This window comes from Nannobrachium achirus (assembly GCF_963921795.1).
Source record: "Nannobrachium achirus genome assembly, chromosome: 2".
In the NCBI taxonomy this organism is placed as follows: Eukaryota; Metazoa; Chordata; class Actinopteri; order Myctophiformes; family Myctophidae; genus Nannobrachium; species Nannobrachium achirus.
In genome coordinates, this window is record NC_137811.1 from 38895549 (window position 1) to 38915466 (window position 19918).

Consider the following 19918-nt stretch of genomic DNA (forward strand, 5'->3'; position numbering starts at 1 on the left):
TATAAGTATAACTTACTGGGAAACAAACTGGAATATTTATACACATGATGGACAATGTAGGAAAACAGAAACTGATGCAAAACATAGTATCAGCAGCAGGATGGCTGGTCTGTGCCATTGGGTAGGGTATTACTGGGCTACATGAGAAGAACTGGACATATTAATTAAAGACAGTATTACATACACATCACATACATATTAGTATGGGTTTACATTCATTCCTTTGCAGTGAGGAATCTGTAACACAGAAAGTTCCTCAAGGGGTAAAAAGCAGCAAAGCGTCAGACAGGCCTTTGGGCTCGGCTGTGACTGGGTGATAATCTTTTTGATGGCTCTGGATAGAGGGTCAGACAGAGGTTTCTCTCGAACAAGGGTTTGCGGTTAATCTTCACTCATATAAGTACCTCGGTCCCCTGTTAATACCTCACAAATGGATAAAGATAAATGGGACGACACAGACCCACTGAAACACGTCTTGTTATCTGATCCCTGGAACAGCACTGTAGCTCGCTCCCAGCAGGGGCGTCACAAGGGGTAGGAAAGTGGGACTGAGTTACTAGGGCCCAATGTGGTGGAGGGGCCTTAATTATTTCATACTTTAGCTATTGAAAAATAGCAGATATACAAGCTCACAGCGCGGCACCGAGTGCCGCGCTGCGAGCTTGTAGATCTGCTATTTTTGAAAAGTCGTGAAAATGTGTGCAAATCTTTGAATATATGTATTTTTTAAGCGAATATTTGTAACTCAAATTTTGCTTCTGGGTGGTCCCTGGAACTAAATATTTTGAGATGGGGTTCCGTTAGACACATAGGTTTTTAAAAAAAACTGAAATATTCATAGATTTTCATGATTTTTCAAAAATAGCAGATCTACAAGCTCGCAGTGCGGCACTCGGTGCCGCGCTGTGAGCTTGTATATCTGCTATTTTTCAATAGTTAAAGCACAGGGGCCCCGCAGTGAATCCTTGTATCCAGGGCCCAGAATTTGGTGCGACACCCCTGCTCCCAGGCCCCCTAAAGAAACATTGCAGCTCAGTTTCCTCATCCTATGGTTGACACACAGATGATCTGGGTCAGGTTTAATGTTGAGGGGGATGAACGAGGGGGTGGGGGGAGTGGGGGGGGCTGCATTCGTTAGCATGTCGTTGTCTGGTGCTTGAGAGGTAACGGAGCCTTACAGGCAAAATGTAATAATGTAACAACGAAACAAGGAGAGATTTATTTTTAATACCAATTGATGGAGCTAAATCCCTCTACAGCAGAACAAATCCTCTGGAGTGTTAATGCATGGGAATGAATGGCACTGTATAGGGCTGTCACGATTCCGATTCGAAACGCGAATCGAACTGAAATTGACGTTCGATTCAGTGAATCGAAATCACAACGTGAAACGCGATTCACTTCCATGCATGAAAATGTCAGTTGTTAGGGCATAAAACCCAAAGTTTATATTGTTTATGTTAAACCTTGTTATTCAAATAAAAGTGACTTATTGAGAAACAAGTGTTTTTTCTTTATAAATCAAGACAATAGCCTAAATGAATAGTCATATGCTGTAGCTCTCAGTGCTGCAAAAAAATAGTATATCCCGTGTTGTATCGAATCGGATCGAATCGTGACCATAGAATCGAAAGTTGAAATCGAATCGTGGATTAGGCATATCGTGACAGCCCTAGCACTGTATAACCCAAGCAAAACAACTGCAGGAGACGCAGTGGCGGAGCATACAGATAAACGACTGACATAATATGGGTCACTGGGTCAGGAACTATGTCAAATGCAACTACTGTATGCAAATAGATGGATAGACAAGCGTGCGTAAAGAACATAGCAAAATATCAGTCAGAAACACCTACAATTCAGTGCAAGGCTAGGGTAAAATTCTGTTTTAGTTCTCACCCATGTCAAGTTTAAACATTTTTCAGCTTTCGCTCTCTATTTCTATCCTTTATGTTTTATCACTGTAACTGTACTGCTTCACTGGGGTGTTTTATCAATGAATAAACTAACGGGTTGTGTTGCTTCCAGCCAGAGTCATCATCTCATAATGATTTTCAAATGCCATGATTTGCAACGAGGCAAGGGGATACACAGCACATTACCGGGAGTTTGTCCCATAGCACACCATTAAGACGTGCAGCCAGGCTAATGCTTGTGTTGTACTTGTGGTTATTAGCACTTTGAGTTATCAGTTCAATGAGAGGCTGTTGTCGAGCAGATGGTTCAGCAGATGAACAGAGAGCCGTCAACAACTGGAGGAGAGCAACCAAAAAAAGAACCCCAAAAAAGAACACAAGGTGTGGTAGGGTAAGACAAGGACATAGTACAGCCATTAATTTCATTAAAGTTAGTGACAACAAGAGCATCACATTGAATCTACTGTAGCGTTAAATTGTTTCAACTATCTATCACTATCGTCTGTCATACACCATAGGCAAACAAAGCACTCATTAGAACACAGCAAAAAACATTAGTTGCGACCGTAGGTCGCAGTTTACTGTCAGAACCATCACAGCTTGTCCTTATCTGTCCGACGGCTGTACGGGTAACACCTGACACTGTGGTTCCCCTGACACATCACTGTGACATCACATTGATATCAGATACTCATAGCAGGGATCTCCATATATGGGCATAAACAGGTGACATCACAGTGATGTCAGATAATCAGAGCAGGGATCTCCATATATGGGCATAAAAGGGATTCGGTTAGGGATCTCCATATATGGGCATAACAGGGATTGTATCCCAGATGATGCCCTGTTAGGAGAACCACACTAACAGAATGCATATATGGCCAAGAATAGATGGCCAAGACAGATGGCGCGACCTTGCCCTAAACGTTTCGCCCTTAAGCGTCTTACTGGTGTTAATGTAAATAGACCTCCTATATTCTCAGGCCTTTAGTTTGAGCGTGGTAATCCGGTGGTCTTGGTGTGTAACTATACCCAGTGCACGCCTCTGGCTCCCAGCTGCTGCTCGAATCCAATTCATAACACTAGTGATGACCTATAAGTGACCAAGGGCATGGCAACCCACTATCTGCAGGACACCATCCAGCCCTGCACCCCTCGCCACACATACTTCAATCAGTAAACAGTGCACAGGATGCCTGTCCCACCCATCCCTATGACAGCCTGGCCAATTATGCTCCAAGCGACCTTGACACTTCTGCCTCCTGGATCCCAAACCATGGAATGACCTTTCAGTCAGGACTGCAGACTCACGTTTTCAAACTCACACGTTCTCAGACTCCAAATCATCCCCTAGCGCTTCTTATTTGTTGCCCATTTAGATAGATGCCAGTCATGTTATCCGGATGTACAGTTATGCTGTCTACTAGTTGATTATTTTTGATGCCTAAGGTAATACCACTTTAGTCACTTAAGTTAAGAGTTAAGATCTGTTTATTTGACAGGGACCGTGCTCATTAATGGACATGTCAGTTTTCACTTCAATGTAAATGAGCCAGAGTTAGCCCGCCGTGGGCTAATTTTCATCTGTAGTCCCTGGACCCCCATTGGTGGTGATCAACCCCCCCAATCCAACCCTTGATGCTGAGTGCCAAGCAGGGAGGCATCGGGTCCCATTTTTATAGTCTTTGGTATGACCCGGCCGGGGAATTGAACCCCCGACCTCCCAGTCTCAGGGCGGACACTCTAACCACAAGGCCACTGAGCTGGTCAGTCAGACAGACAGACAGACAGACAGACAGACAGACAGACAGACAGACAGACAGACAGACAGGATCCCCATTGGTGGTGATCAACCCCCCCAATCCAACCCTTGATGCTGAGTGCCAAGCAGGGAGGCATTGGGTCCCATTTTTATAGTCTTTGGTATGACCCGGGCGGGGAATTGAACCCCCGACCTCCCAGTCTCAGGGCGGACACTCTAACCACAAGGCACTTATAAGCTGCTATGTGTCAAACACCCGAATCCATCAATTACACGGCAGGCAGAGACAGCAAGAAGGAATAATATACTGCCCTCAAACTAGAGTCCACAGATTCACAACAACCCAGAGAATCATTTGTGTACAGCCAGTGGCGAGCAGCATCACTTTGAACCATTTAATTATATTTTTCCACACAGCCTCTGCAGCACTTACTGTATATGTGACATACAGTACAAACACACATTAGGCACCATTCACAGTGCAGATTGTCAAAATCAATAAGGCAGCCTGCTGTTCTTTCTCACTGCACATCTCAATAGGATGATAGCAGCCCAGGCCCGAGGCACTGACACACTTTGTACTTTGTTGTGACTGTTTTTCTCTGCTGGGCTTTTGACAGCGAGTATTTGCGAGTACTCTATACGTGTGAACGTGCATGCGCGTGTGCGCGCGCATGCCCGGGTGCACCCGTGCGTGACTGTGACATGCACCCTGTGAGGTTCACAGCCTCGGGGGATGGAAGGTGGAAGACAGCTCAGATCTCTCTATGAAAGAGACATCTGCATTTTCTTCCAGGGTCCCCCAGGTGCACTGATCAAGCCCACCTGCTATTCAGATTGGCCCCCCCGACACAGAGGGCAGAGTTGGATAGTGTGATGTAATCTTGACAGGCTGAGTGTGAGCATCTCTGCTATTTGCTGTGTTCTCTGGGGGGTTAAGTCATTCAGGCCAAGGATTATTGACTGCTTTAACTATTGAAAAATAGCAGATATACAAGCTCACAGCGCGGCACCGAGTGCCGCGCTGCGAGCTTGTAGATCTGCTATTTTTGAAAAATCCGCGGCCAAATACCTGTAATTTTGGGGGTCCTTCACATGAAAAGGTTTTAGAACAGCAATGATTTAGAGGAAGGATTTAGAAGTCGGGTCAAAGATCGGGTCAAATATATTCAATGACTTGCACACATTTTCACGATTTTTCAAAAATAGCAGATCTACAAGCTCGCAGCGCGGCACTCGGTGCCGCGCTGTGAGCTTGTATATCTGCTATTTTTCAATAGTTAAAGCATAAAAATAATGGTTAAAGTGGTTCAAATCTAACGCGACTCGGGCGCGTTCCAGGTATTTTAGAGTTAAGTCAACACATAGGCCGGGCGGGCCGGTTGGTGAACCAGTGACTTACCAGACGGCCCCTCTACACACTGGACTGGTAGGTTTCAACCCTTTTCATATCAAGGACAATTATTTATTCACCATTTGACCACCATTTGATGAGATTAAGCCTCTCAAGACCCAAAACGTAGAATATTTTGTTATCGTTGGATAAGGTTTAGTCCACAATGCCATGCTGTGTTGATGTGGTACCATAGGGGGAGGCTCTCTCCATTCCGACATGTCGCCACTCCGAAATTGACTTCTTATTGTCGGAGTGGCGACACTCCCATGGGCCTAAGGTTTAGGGTTAGGGTTAGAGATAGGGTTAGTGTCGGAATGGAGGCATGTCGGAAAGGAGACATGTCGGAGTGGAGAGATGCACTCACCATAGGAGAGATAACAGGCAAACTTGATCAAAATATACATTCTTCTACATTTAATTATGTAGACTTCTTGTATGGACCCTAACAGGTCCATTTGGTTTCATTTTGCGCTCTCAAGAGTAAGGGTCAATTTGGTTACCCACTCTCCATCATTTAGTTGGGGACCACCTGGAACCCCCTCAAGGACCACTGGTTGAGAACCACTGCACTAGACTATTGGTATTTTCAGAGGAGAAGGGCAGAGTACCCATGGCACAATGGTTTGGAGTGGGCTTAATACAGTAGGCTGGGTGTGTTTGCAGCTGGTGGATTCAATCACCAATCAAATCATCTATGCACTTGGTGCTACGGCATACTGGTAAATTACACAATGTCATGTAAGAAAAGTCTGAGAAACGTCATTTCTGCTCCTCAAGCAGACCACTATAGCTAACAGCACAAAGGACAGTCTCAGTCTACTGGTTGTCCCCATGCAGGGAGAGAATGAAATGATCATTCTCCCTGATGCTGAGCCTTCCCACAATCTACAAGCGATAAGGGAATTAGGGTGGAGGTCCATAATAGCATCCAGCTTCCTCGCTACATGCACATTCATCACCTCCTCCACCCCTTCCAGGGTAGCCACCACGATGGAGCTTGCTTTCCTGACCAGCCTTGTTCAGGTGGCTAGTGTCCCTGGCGTTAATGTCACCCCACCGGGGGCGCCCGCTGGCCTACTGGTCCAGTCCAGACTCCAGGCGCATAACACATAGTCACATAGGCATTCATGCCTGACGGCGTCGGCCGTTCGATTCCCGAACCGGACGACCTTTGCTGCATGTCACTCCCCGTCTCTCCCCCCATTTCCTTTCAGTCAACTGTCCTATCCAATAAAGGCATAAAAGCCCAAAAACGTATCTTTAATGTAACCCCACTGGCATGCAATCGCAAAGAAGAGAGAGCTAGCCATTACAAACTGAAAGAACATCTGCAGCATCATGTTACACACACAGAGGGACCTCAGTCTCCTAAGAAAGAACAATCTGCTCCGGCCCTTGCTGCAGAGGGCACCAGAGTCGAAAGAACATGATTCTCGCGGTGTTGTTGTCCTTGGCATCGAGATGAGTATATAGGTCCTGTTTAGCAGGTAGAGGATTGCATCCTCCAACCCCATGTCTGCCTGGTACACAAACTGGAGTGGGTCAAGGTGGTCGCTCAACACAGGTTTCAGGTGCTGCAGTAGCAGTCGCTCGAAGGCCTTCATGACCTGTGCTGTTAAGAGCGACTGGCCTGCCTGTAGGGACGGAAGGACAGCAGTCACGGCACTTCTTCTTCGGTACAATGCAGGACGACTTCCATTTTGCTTGCACCTTCAACACGTGAGACATCAGTTCCCTTCCCCTAGGCTATTTGCACATACTAGGGTGTGATCTGATATTATGTCTGTGACTGGTTTTATGAGAAGCGTTTCTAACAGCTCATCCGCACTGCCCGTGATGCGACGCGAGAAACGCGATGCGAGAGATGAAATCTCATTAAAATACATTCGTTTCAATGAGGACGTCCTGACCTACCGCGAGCGACAACGCGTCGTGCAGCGACGTCGTCCACCCCTCTGGTTTTCATTCTCGGAGCCTCTATTTGAGCGAGGTTTCGCGGCGACGTCCATAGACATGAATGGCCATGTCCCGCCCCCCAAACACTTTATATTATTACGTATTTATTTGATTGGTTCAGGCTACGTCGCAACGCAATGGCCGACGCTCCATATGCGGACAGTATTTCGCGGGACATCGCGCCACTCGCGTGCAGTGTGGATGAGGTATCACTGTGTACGTTTATAAGCTCAATTTATAGTCACCAAATAAACACAGACAGGTCTGTGTGGAATAGTACAGCTGACCCAAAGAGACATGCAGAAATAGGAGGTCCACGCAGTGTCATTTTCTGTCTGTGCAATGTGCATACCTGTCCATGATAAATGCGATCTATTAGATTTTTTTGAATGCTATACTTTGACTACACTAGAGCGATAGCTCTAAAATATTTTCATTTCAAGGACCCCCAAATTGATATGAAAAATCCAATAAGGCTTCGGGTGTTTAAACTGTTTTTTTTGCTGGGGACCCCCTGGAATGTCCTCAAGGACCCCTGCTGAGAACCGGTGTACTATGAAAATCAAAAGTCCTCTGGACTCTCCATCTGTGTACTACAGTATATGCCCAGTTTTAAACACTAAATAAGCACTTTTAGAAATGGTTCAATGATCTGGCAATGAGCCAAACAGAACCTGGCAGTATATGTCTAATAGTCTATCTAGTTCACCAATCATAAATCTTTTATGGGGGAGAAATACAGTAGGTTATGGATGTTATGCCTTCAATATTTTCCATGCATCAAGGCACACAACAATGTTGTTGGATACAAGCATTTAGCTATTGTCACATGTGGGTTACAATGTATAAACTACACATTACCACATATTTACAGCATAAAAATATAATAAAATAAATTACAATGTATTATTACAAATCATTAAAATGTGGAATTCTACATTCATTCTTCCTCAAGAGGTTTTCACATACTGTAGTAAATCAGAACAGAGCTGAGTCAAAAATTAACGTACAGATACATTTCAGGGGTGCAGTATACCATGGGGTCTTCATTGCTAGCCACAAACATCTAGTGATTAATTGCCTTAAAGTATCAAACCGATCTAATTACTGTCATTATCATCAATGAGGAATTAAAATGGCCCACAATGACAGGGTTAATTAGTCTATTGGAGACTGAGTGATTATATATACGTATATATATATTTATATATTTATGGTTGCCTGCGGAGGAAAGATAACAGCTGGGAGTTAACTTCACATAGAGTGTACTCAGCTAACTTACTTTACACTGTCAAATCCTCTGTACTATTTTAACTCAGAGTTAACTTGAAACTTCACATAGAGTGTACTCAGCTTACTTTCACATACAAATCCTCAGTACTATTTTAACTCAGCGTTAACTTCACATAGAGTGTACTCAGCATGCTTTACAATCAAATCCTCAGTATGATTTGAACTCAGAGTGTACAGATGGTACCAAACTTTCCTTTTCTCCTTGTTTCTCTCTCTTACTATACTCTCACAGTCACAGTCACCTTCACACTCTCTCTCTCTCTCGGTCTCTCTCTCGCTTGGTCACTGACACCTCTATATACTAAAAATGTTTCATGCATGCAGACAGAGTGCTACTGCACACAGCCACACAATGTAAAGCCTGATTCACACTGCAGCAAAAATAGACGATCTAAAAGCTCACCAGGCGTCAACAGAGCATACTGTACATTATAGGCATAACATGCAGGCAGTACAAAGGGAAAATGTCTTACTTTTTGGGTGGCACCTGTCCCACATTGATCCGGACACAAATCACCTTACGAGTCTGCATGCCCATGGAACAAGGAGCCGGGCCATCCATGCCGTCCCCAGCAGCAGGGCTGTCAGGATTGTGAGATTTTACTTGATTAATTGTCTTACATACTGTATAATTGCGATTAATGTTTTCATTGTGGGTTTGGCATTGAACATCGTAAGATAATATGCTATGCTTGGATTGCTTTGTAAACACAAATTGCACAGCACAGATGTGTCAACTAACGACTGACAATGATCGGTACCAACACTCAAAATAAATAATGTACTATGGCCAAAAGTTATAATCATTTTATATTCAAAATGAGTTAAAAAATAGTGTGAATCTTTTTTCAGCATGTAAACCAGTGGTTTTCAACACGTTTCATATCAAGGTCCAGATTTTGCCTCTTTGACCCAACACTTAGAATATTTGTTGTTGTTGGATAAGATTTTGTCCACAATTCCATCCATGCTGTATTGATGCTGGTACCATAGGAGAGATAAAAGGCAAACGTTGATCAAAATAACAATTCTTCTACATTCTCTAATTGTGTAGACTTCTTATAAATTAATTAACAGAGATGTTTAACAATAATTTAACTCTTGAGTTGGTTCCATTTTACACTCTCAAGAATTAAAGATCTATAAGGGTCCATTTGGTTACCAACTCTCCTTGTAAATGAAAATGACATTTATGCTATGTCTTTGTGATTAGGCGATTATGTAATACAGTGGTTCTCAACCTGTGGGTCGGGACCCCCAGTCCCTAAATTATTTTGGGGGGTCCCCAGGTGATTAACTTAATGTGAAACATTGTTTTCTCTCTCAACAGTAAACAAACCAACATAACATTTAGGTGTATAGAGTAGCCTGGTTCAGAGCCTGAATCGCTAGCCACACCCCTTTAGATTTGACACTCAGCCTGAATTGCATTTCGTTTCACTCCATTATTCAGTCTGAACTTGCTTTCATCCAAGGCAATTTCTGGGATGGGCGTTGCCAAAGAGGCAGTCTTCTGCGACTGGTTCACCGTCTGACCAACACAACAGTAGCAAAGCAGATGAGTATTGTTGTTATGTGGCTGGCTATTGGCTAGCCTGTTGCCTGCTAGTGCTACTTGCTAACCAAAGAAACAGGCAGAATAGGAGCGCTATGAACTAGTAATCAAACACAACATAACATGTCTGTTACTGATGTTTTATAGCGAGATCGATACGATCACATATTACCGTGACGGGCGACGCAATGTTTATGTTTGGGGATGTGCGATCCGGTCCAGCGGCGCCGCTGGGTTACATGGAATCACACATGAGTTCTTGGAAAACCCCACCCACGCCGTTCACAAGACGCTGATTCACAACGCTGATTCGCCGGACAGATATACAAACGAGGAAAACCTCTTCAGTGAGAGCAACACCAGAATCCCTGAATTGCCAAAACAAAAATTTAAAGGGGTGTGGCTAGCGATTCAGGGTCTGAGTAACCTCGCCTACCAGGCTTTCTGGGGGAAAGCCTGCTGTTCGTTCACAGCAGGCCGTTTGGTTTCCGCCTAAAGCGGAAACCACTATAAGTGGCGTCGGTTTGATTTGGTTCCCCCCTTTGTTTACCCAATACCTATCAAAATGCTCGAGTAGCCTAGTGTTGTCTTGCCAGTCACTACGAGTTGGACTAAAATAATATGCATATACCAAACGAATTTTTCAAAAGCAAAACTACTCCGCATCAAGGAGTTCAGGCTGAGTGGCAGGCTATATATAGAGGGTATCTGCACATAAGTGACAATATAAGGACTTTTTAATAGCTCTAAAATAACTAATTAAACATTGGCCAAACTGTCAAATATTAGAGGCAGAAATTGTGAAAATAGCAGATCTACTGTACATGCTCACAACGCTTCACGTTGCGAGGCGTTGTGAGCATGTAGATTGGCTATTTTCACAATCATAGAACCGTGTTATACAAAATGTAATGCCTCAACTCTTAGTGCTCGTAGGGTGGGGGGTCCCCAGTTAAAATATGATTAGTTTGGGGGTCGTGGCCTGAAAAGGTTGAGAACCACTGATGTAATAAGTGCGCCAGGCCTACCCAGCAGGGACGCTCATGGTGCTGTTAGGGGCTGAGGCGGTGGGGTCTTGGGTGCAGGGGCCCCAGGGCCCCGTCTGCCAGTGGTACACCGTGCAGGCGTGTTCATTACAGTTACGCACCTCCTGCAGAGCGCTGCTGTTAGGACACATGCCACCCCCTGGGAACACAGTAGAGAACACATTGACAAGGTATACAGTATGTAGTGCACAGTATGCGTGAATGCATGCACATATTTATGTATGTACTGTACAGTATGTCTACATAACCGTCGCTGACGGGCAGAAAACGTCCAAAACCGTTTCTTTTCAGGAAATGGAAACAGGAAAAGAACCTGTGTTCCAATGGATTCAACGTTATTATTTTGTCACAAGCTCTTGTCTGAACAAGTTACTGGACTGGTTTAACAACTCTGATGCCCTCTATACAGCAGCAAGGGCCAGAGTTGAGTGTTCTTTCTGAGGCGGCTCAGGTCCTGTATGTAATGGCTACTGGCTAGTGCCCTCATCTTTGCGATTGCCAGTTTGGGCTCTGTCGTTGGGGCTACACCGGACAGGGTGGAGGTGGCGGCAAAGTTGCGTATAGCGAGGAAGCTGGATGCTATCATGGCAAACCACTGACACTCCCTCCAAATGTGGGGCAAATTAATTTCTCCAAGTTTCTGCCCGGCAGCAATGATATATAGAGATAATATAGAGACATAGGGATGGATCTGTCTACAGTACACTGTACATAAACTGATGTCTATACTGTATGTAATATATTCACACACTATCTACGGTATCTATCTATTTTGTATTATTGAAATACTGAAACACATCCTACCTAAACCTGAGGGTTTAGGTAGTGGGGTGAGGGTGTGTGTATTTTGTTCCATCAACAGTTGAGAATCTTGTCAAACATAGGGTAAACTTTACTGATCCCCGTAGGGAACTGTGACAGCTGGAGAACAAAGAAAGCCTTTATTATAAGGATTTGGGCTTGAAAAACGGAAATGCTGTCAATTTGTAACAGCTTGTGGTGCCGTGAGAGGAGCTGAAAAGCTTGACGTTCACTTTGAGTTTGAAAGGCTTCCTTTCACTCCATGTCACAGGTCTTTCTCCATCTCTCTCTCTGCCTGTCTTGCCCTCAAACCTTCTCTGCTAGCCGCTCGTTTCTGCACTGTGGTGGCAGTCATTCAGTATGCGCTAGAGCAGGGTTCCCCAATTAGTTTTCCCCAAGGGCCGAATTATGTCTAGGGTACCAAGCCGAGGGCCACAACATTGCAGGGGGCGACGGCGCCGTTCCCGCTACTCCAGTGACAGTTCAGATATCGTCGTTGTCGGGTGAAAATCTTGTATGTCCAAAACCGTTCGTTTTGAATTTATAATTTTTAAAATTATTCAAACTAGTGAAAACAGCCGTTCTACAAGCACACAACGCCTCGCGGTGCGAGGCGTTGTGTGCTTGTAGATCTGCTGTTTTCACTACTTTTGTGCGACGGCCTCGTATGATTTGCGAAAGAATGTACAAATTTGGAGATACGAGATTTCCAGCCGACACCGACGATATACTAGTGTTGTTGCTGCTCTTATACCACGATTATTACTGGGGTTGGTGTGGGTGAGACAGTAGCCCCCCGCGGGCCGCAAATGGCCCGCGGGCCGCCTATTGGGGAACCCTGCGCTAGAGCCCTCTCTGTGTTTAGAGTAATTGCCCACCGTTACCGTGTCCCGCCCTGTACAGTGATTGAGAGACAATGTGGGACGATGAGTCCTCCGCAGTCCACACACGCCGCGCTTCCTCAAGGTGAGTGAAACTGAAAGCCAGCTCTGTAATGAGCAGTGGCACTCATACAGTCGGGTCAGAGAGGAGTGCCAACTCAGACAAATATCGCCCTGATGGCAAATGAGCATGACTTCCTTTTTGCTGACTGATCCGCGCCACTGTAGCTGACTAACAATGTGGTGGCTCTAGCTCCACTATTAGCATGATGAATGCTCCACCATTAATCTGCGGTTGCTACAGACTCACTGACCCAGAAACAAGCTGTGTGTTGGGCAGCAGCAAAACATTTAGAGATAGGACAGAACCAGTGGTGCAAAGTAACTAAGTACATTTACTTAAGTACTGTACTTAACTCATTTAGTGCCACCCCTTTCACCACTAGAGGGCGCCCAGTGGCCATAGAAAATCCCATAGAGATATGCTGGTATATGCAGAAGCCCTGCAGCCATGACTTGCCTGAACACTTTCCTTTGTGCATGTACAGGAAGAGGATGAAGTTAGCTTGAAGTTAGCTATTGGCTACCAAGCATTTTAGAAGCCTTATTTTCGTCAACTTAGCCATGATTAAACCTTGCACACCTCATGCATGGGAAAAAAACAGAGAAGAATGAGCTCTAAAAAATCCAATGCAATCCTGGATTGCATTGGAGTGGATTTGTGCAGTTTGTTCACAGCTTTCAAACAAAAAAATCCGATTGGAAATCCGTTCAGGCATTCTTGAGATAATCGCCATTATGTTTTACATGTTATGTAAACAAACATGGCTGCCCTGTATGTTAGATGGGGTTGTATGGGGGTGGAACATGCAAAATCGCGATTGAAATCATGTTCACTAGATTTGATGGGGTCCAAAAAAAAAAAAAATCAAAAAAAAAATCATTTTTTTTTTTTTTTTTTTTTTTATATCCCGAACTAGTTCGGGATAGGCACTCTGGGATGCGATAATATATCCCGAACTAATTCGGGATAGGCACTCAATGAGTTAAGTACAATTTTGAGGTATTAGTACTTTACTTGAGTATTTCCAATTTCCAATACTTTTATAAATACAAATATTGTACTTTTACTCCACTATATTTGTTTGAAAACTTTGCAGGTGTAAATTATAATATTATAAAATGCACATTAACCCACTTTAGCCCTATATTATACCGTGGCTATTTGAAAATGCTATTTTCAAACATTTAGTACTTTTACTTTTGGTGCTTTAAGTACATTTTGATGCAAATACTTTCATACTTTTACTCAAGTACATTTTGAATTCTGGACATTTACTTGTAAGGGTGCCCTCAGACCAAAATACCTATGAGAGTGGAATCCGCGTTCCGCCAATGCATTTCAATGATAAGGGAGCGTTTTTTGCGGAAATCCTCTGCTGGCATGAAACCGCTTCACTCTCATTGAAATGCATTGGCGGAACGCGGATTCCACTCTCATAGGTATTTTGGTGTGAGGGCACCCTAACGGAGTACATCTACAGTGCAGTATTGATAATTTTACTTAAGTACAAAATGTGAGTACTTTTTCCACCTCTGGACAGAACATACAATAAGGAGTGTGACGCCAGGTGGTACAAACGCCTGGAGAGCCAAAAAAAGCTTCTTATTTACATTTATTCACGTTTCATTCGCAAATCCAACATCCATAATGAATTGGAGGATCTTAGAGGTATTATTGTTTTCCACTTTGCATCTTGAATCGTGCAGTCATTCGGGGCCCTGACGGCTTCGCACCAGATGGTAGGCTGCATTTACATCCTCAGAAAATAGCCATCACCAGGGATCGTTCCTCACATTTCTCAAAATAGTTTCTCATGTTTATACCGCAACATGAGTTTTTGCACTGATTAAGAAAGTTTTCTTTTCACCCCACGTTGTCTCTTAATCCCAGTGGTTCTCAAACTCTTTTGGCTGCAGTACCCCCTTATACTGATTTCTGAAGCCAAGTACCCACTTCCCCTGACTACAGCATTTTGCTTATCAAAAGCTCATCGAAAGTCCAGTTGCGATGCCAATATGTTCAAAATAAAACAGCATAATGGCAAATAAACATTGCTTTCTATTCAATAACAGTTATACTAGTCAAGTTATTGATGTAATTTGGTTTTACAATTTACAGATTAGCAGGTTCACACAAGTTATTGATGTAATTTGGTTTTACAATTTACAGATTAGCAGGTTCACACAAAGACAATGTTTTGTCATTACCCATAACAGTAAAATACATATTCCTATTTTCTCCTGTACCCCCTGCAGTACCCCTGCGTACCCCTAGGGATACACATACCCCCATTTGAGAAACACTGTCTTAACCAATACAATGATAACATGGGCACAGACTAACAGTACAACTATGTTTAAAATGGCAACCACAATTCTGCTATTATATCATTACCAGTTATCTAGTTTGTGATTTTACATTACATTTACCAAAAAGTTCTGGAAACTTTGGCACCCGGGTAAGACCTTTGGAAAACATGGATATTGGATATATGTTAATGTTATGGCTTCAAGTTATATGAAAATGCATAATCACAGAATAATCACCAAGAACAACTACCAAAGTTAACTGTATTTTTCACATGGACCGTAAGACTGATGCTGATGCTCTAATACTTGGTTGAGTTTGTTCTGATCCAATTATAATTTACCCTATGGCTGTTATGATAATGCTCTGTTTTTAACACAACTCAAGAGATAAGCAATTAATTTTACTTTTGCTATATGTAGACGTATATCGCTAGAGGCTAAACACAGCTACAAGCTACTACTAATCACAAACGTTACCCTCCATCACTGTGATCCATGCCACTACCATGGCCGTTACTACGAGGAATCCAAATGCATCCCGATAAGACAGAAGAAAATGTTTCGCAGTGCGACACAAAGAGACAGACAGACAGACAGACAAAAACACAGTCATACAGAGAAAGGGCAGCCATATAATGCAGACAAAAGGATCTTGGAGGCAGATAAGAAATGAGGGTCACGCAGAGAAGATGTATACATTCTGGCAGAAAAATAATCACTGGCACGGATAAGCACTATGTTCCAGATAAGCACAGGCACACGTGCAGACAAGTGTGAAATCCAAACAGTCGATGAATGACAGCAAAGGACGACTTGAAAGGCCATGACTAAGCCGATACCGGGGCCTAATTTACATCTATTTCCCTGTGCGATGGCACCTAAAGTCAGTCCGCCAGCGGACACCCACCTTCCCCGGCGTTGTAGGCCAGAATGGAACGAGTCCTCATCTGCTTGCCCTCAATGGTCTTGCTGGAGCACGTTTGCGAGCATGTGGACCAGGGGGTCCAGTCACTCAGGACACAGTCCCGAGAGCAGGGCACCTCACAGGGTACAGGCTCTGGGGTTGGGCTCGACGCACACAGGCCTCTCTCCACCATCTCTCCTGGAACAGTAGAAACAAAGAATGTTTTGTTATGTGCTGTACAGCAACTACTGTACATCTATCATTTTCGAGCAGGTGCTCCTGGAAGGAGCTAAGCTCCAACATCTGGCTTTGTCCGGGACACGAAGCGGGGCCTCTGGCGTGTATATCCGGCACAAAGCGCTCAAAGGTTTGTTGTACGCCGAGGGTCACATTGGCCAAGCTTCGTAGGATGTTTAACGAAATTAAACCAGCGCCGCTCACTTAACACTAGGTGTGATTATTTTTAAGACAGGTAGGCTACAGCTAGCTTGTAAATAATGGAGACTGTGACTGGGAACTTGTTTCATATCAAAGACCGTACCAAAGAAAGACTGACTTAACAACTTGAACCCTAGTGTCCCAATTCTGGACATAATAGGTGAACATTCTGCAAACGTAGCACATCTACAAGCTCACAACACATCACAATGTGATGCGTTGTGAGCTTGTACTGTAAAACGTATATTTTCTGCAAAGAGATAGAGGTAGAGGGGGGAAAAGAGTTGGTCAAGAAGGTAGCGTATATAGGGTTTATGTACTGTTTTGTTCTTTTTATCTTAAAAAGGTTGCACTGCGATTATGTCTGACATCATATATTCCTGTTTGATTTAGGCTAAGCCTAATTATCCAAGCCATTTGAGTTGTCTTTTTCATATTGACCTGGCAATTGATTCAATCTTTGCTAAGAGTGTAGTCTGAGAGAAGGCTTTATTCCCCCAGTTTATTTGTAGAATTTGCAAAACAATGCACTTTTAACTCGACTCTATCTCAATCAGCCATGTACATGGAAAGAGAGAATTCACATGGGATTCACATATTTTACACTTTGGGCCATTTATTATTCATGAACACCCAGCATCGCCCTTAAGTGGATTATATTAACCCATATATCCTCCCATCTTTGCTCTTAACTGCTTTGCATTCTGTGATGAACCAAACGAACATTTTTCTCTAAGCACTCCATATGTATGGAGGAAAGTCCTTCGAAGGTTGATGTCACAATTTCAGACAGGAGAGAACCACTTGAGCTTCAAAGCTTCAATGGGCCTGGCTTTGCATTAAGATGTCAATTTGACGAATAAGTAGTAAACCAATCATGACTTAACTTGAGCCGTCACGGAAACGCGAAGTGACAAGGAACACCGCTGGCTCTCAGACTGTTGAATGTTAAATGAAAAACATGAATGAACAGAACAACCACTACTGTATGCAGGAGTGTCACACCAAATTCTGGGCCCTGGGTACAAGGATTCACTGCGGGCCCCCCATGAATGTTCTTCATAGGGGGAGGGGGTTTAACCCATTTAGGCTGGGAGCGCATTATTACGTGTTATTTTGTGCTTTAACTATTGAAAAATAACAGATATAGGCCTACAAGCTCACAGCACGGCAGCGGGTTTTTGAAAAACCTATGTTTCTATGTCAGTGGTGCTCACGTTTTTCATGTGAAGGACCCCCAAAATGATATGTATTTGGCCATGGACCCCCATCTCAAAATATTTAGTCCCAGGGACCCCCAGAAGCAAAATTTGAGTTACAAATGTTCGCTTAAAAAATACATATATTAAAAGATGTGCACACATTTTCACGACTTTTCAAAAATAGCAGATCTACAAACTCGCAGCGTGGCACTCAGTGCTGTGCTGTGAGCTTGTATATCTGCTATTTTTAAATAGCTAAAGTATAAAATAATTAAGGCCCATCCACCTTGGGCCCTAGTAACTCAGTCCCACTCCCCCCCACCTTGTGACGCCCCTGACCACTACTGTACAGTATGTAGGGGAAGACCTTTCATGTTCCTCCATGAGTACAAAAAGGAAGCAGCTCCCCCTCTAACTGGGCACTGGGCAGCATGAGGAATATCAATAACCAGGTTCAATGACATTTGTATCGACCTCCATCTGCTGTCGCGGAGACCATCTGTGTGGCCTTTTATTTTACTTTTTTTCCCATCATACTCAAAGGAAATATATGGCCGACACCAGGGTAAGAAATCTCTGGAACAAAATGTAGAGTGAAGATTCAAGCAAAAACAAATCAATTTTCATCAGACAGGGGAGTGAAGGTGGAGGGAGGAGGGATCAATCAACCAAAGTGAGGGTAGGAGGAATGGAGTACCGGCGCAGAGTTTCGGTTCGGACTGCAGTACAGAGCGGATGATTCCCACTCAACCAACATCAGTGAATGTCAGCCGCTGATGAATTGCATGCCGTGTGATCTGTAGTCTGGTCGTGTTTAGCACTCTATTTGGAGCTACTGTATGTGAGGAAAATTTGCGTCATTGGATCAAATATAGTGAAGATTTATTAAGTGCATTTGGAACTGAGTTAGAGTCCCACTGCAACAGCATGTTCCATTTTATTTTCTCTAACGTTGAACAAATTGCATGCAATATACAACACGCAAGATGGGAAAGGGACTGAAAGCTACAGTAAAATCAATGAATGAAGTACTGTAGCTTATTTTGTCTGTAGCCTGCAGGCTATTAAGAAAAAGAAGCCAAGGTGCATCTGAGAGCATCTCTGCAACTCCACACCTCACACCAAAGATTTACAGCAATAAAAGTAGCAGTAAAAATCAGGAGCAGCGGAGGGCATGGGAGGCTCTGAGACCCAGGGTCACACAAAATGGATTTGATTGAGTGTGAGTAAGACTTAATTGTGCATGCAGAGAAGAGGAGTGGGATAAGAGGAGAAAGCGAGGGGACAGAGTAAGAGGGAGAGAGCGAGTAATATGTGGCAAACGCTGAATTAAACGAGCATGAAAGCAGGGGTAAAAAGACTGGGGGGGGGGGGGGGGTAGCGAGAGGAAGTGAGTGGGACTGACTGTAGGGAACACCTTACAAAGTTGATAAATGGCTCATGTTGGCAAAGCGGAACTCAAGCCATTGGAAGCTCCACACACATTATCCAGAGTTACAGGGTTATTGCCTGGGTGCCCTTGGACAATATCCAATGTTCCACACTTAGTTGAAGACCTGCACTTCTTCATCAGTAATGGCAGTGGGACAACAGCAGAATGAATTCATGAGAGGAACATGTAATGGACTCTTTTATCAATTCGGTAATAGCATAATCTACACTTGCTTTGTAAATTGTCAAACCAAGAGCACCAGTAGTTAAGAATATGAACTTGAAAATTAGGCTTTTAAATCAAATCACAAATCCGAACCGCTGCATATATTATTTCCTTAAGACAGAGAAACAAAAAACTCCATGAATGTTTTGCAGTTTGTTATAATCCTTCAACTATTATAGGTACAGTCAAATTCTACAAATACAATTCAGCCACGCTGCGTCCATCTCACCGTTGCTGTTGACACACTGGACCTCTGGCGTCTGTGTCCCAAGGCCACAAGGCTTGCCGTCATCAGGGAGACACTGAGCCAGACTGACCAATCGCCAGTAATAACAGCTGGGGTCATCACATGGGACTGCCTCCACCAGGTGGGGACAGTTTCCTGGCCCTCCTGTTGGCTTGTTTGTGACCTGCCGTCTCCGCAGTCTGAAACCTGGGTTACAGAGGAACATTTTAGGAGTTTGAACCGTAGACAGTAAAAAATATATATACAGTATAGTGACCATGACATATAACCTATTCGATTGTCGGATCCCATTTTGAAGCTCACAAAATCTTATGCTTTGGCTATTCAAAAATAGCAGATATACAAGCTCATAGCGCGGCACCCATGAGCTTGTAGATCTGTTGTTTTTTTGAAAAGTTGTGGAAATTTGTGGAAACCTTTGAATATATATTTTTAAAGTGAACATTTGTAAGTCTTTGCATCATTCTGGAGGGTCCCTGGAATTAGATATT

At 43.7% G+C, this 19918-nt stretch overlaps 1 protein-coding gene across 1 annotated transcript in view; it reads right to left on the reverse strand.

The window, feature by feature from the left end:
- Nucleotides 1-19918, reverse strand: part of thsd7ab (thrombospondin, type I, domain containing 7Ab) — a gene marked incomplete at its 5' end in the record, with an annotated part of 186633 nt that overhangs the window by 61542 nt on the left and 105173 nt on the right. Inside the window, 4 exons of the mRNA XM_080746633.1 lie at nucleotides 8797-8904; nucleotides 10907-11063; nucleotides 15887-16081; nucleotides 19410-19613. Coding sequence (XP_080602759.1) covers nucleotides 8797-8904; nucleotides 10907-11063; nucleotides 15887-16081; nucleotides 19410-19613 — 664 coding nt within the window. The remainder of the gene's footprint in view (nucleotides 1-8796; nucleotides 8905-10906; nucleotides 11064-15886; nucleotides 16082-19409; nucleotides 19614-19918) is intronic.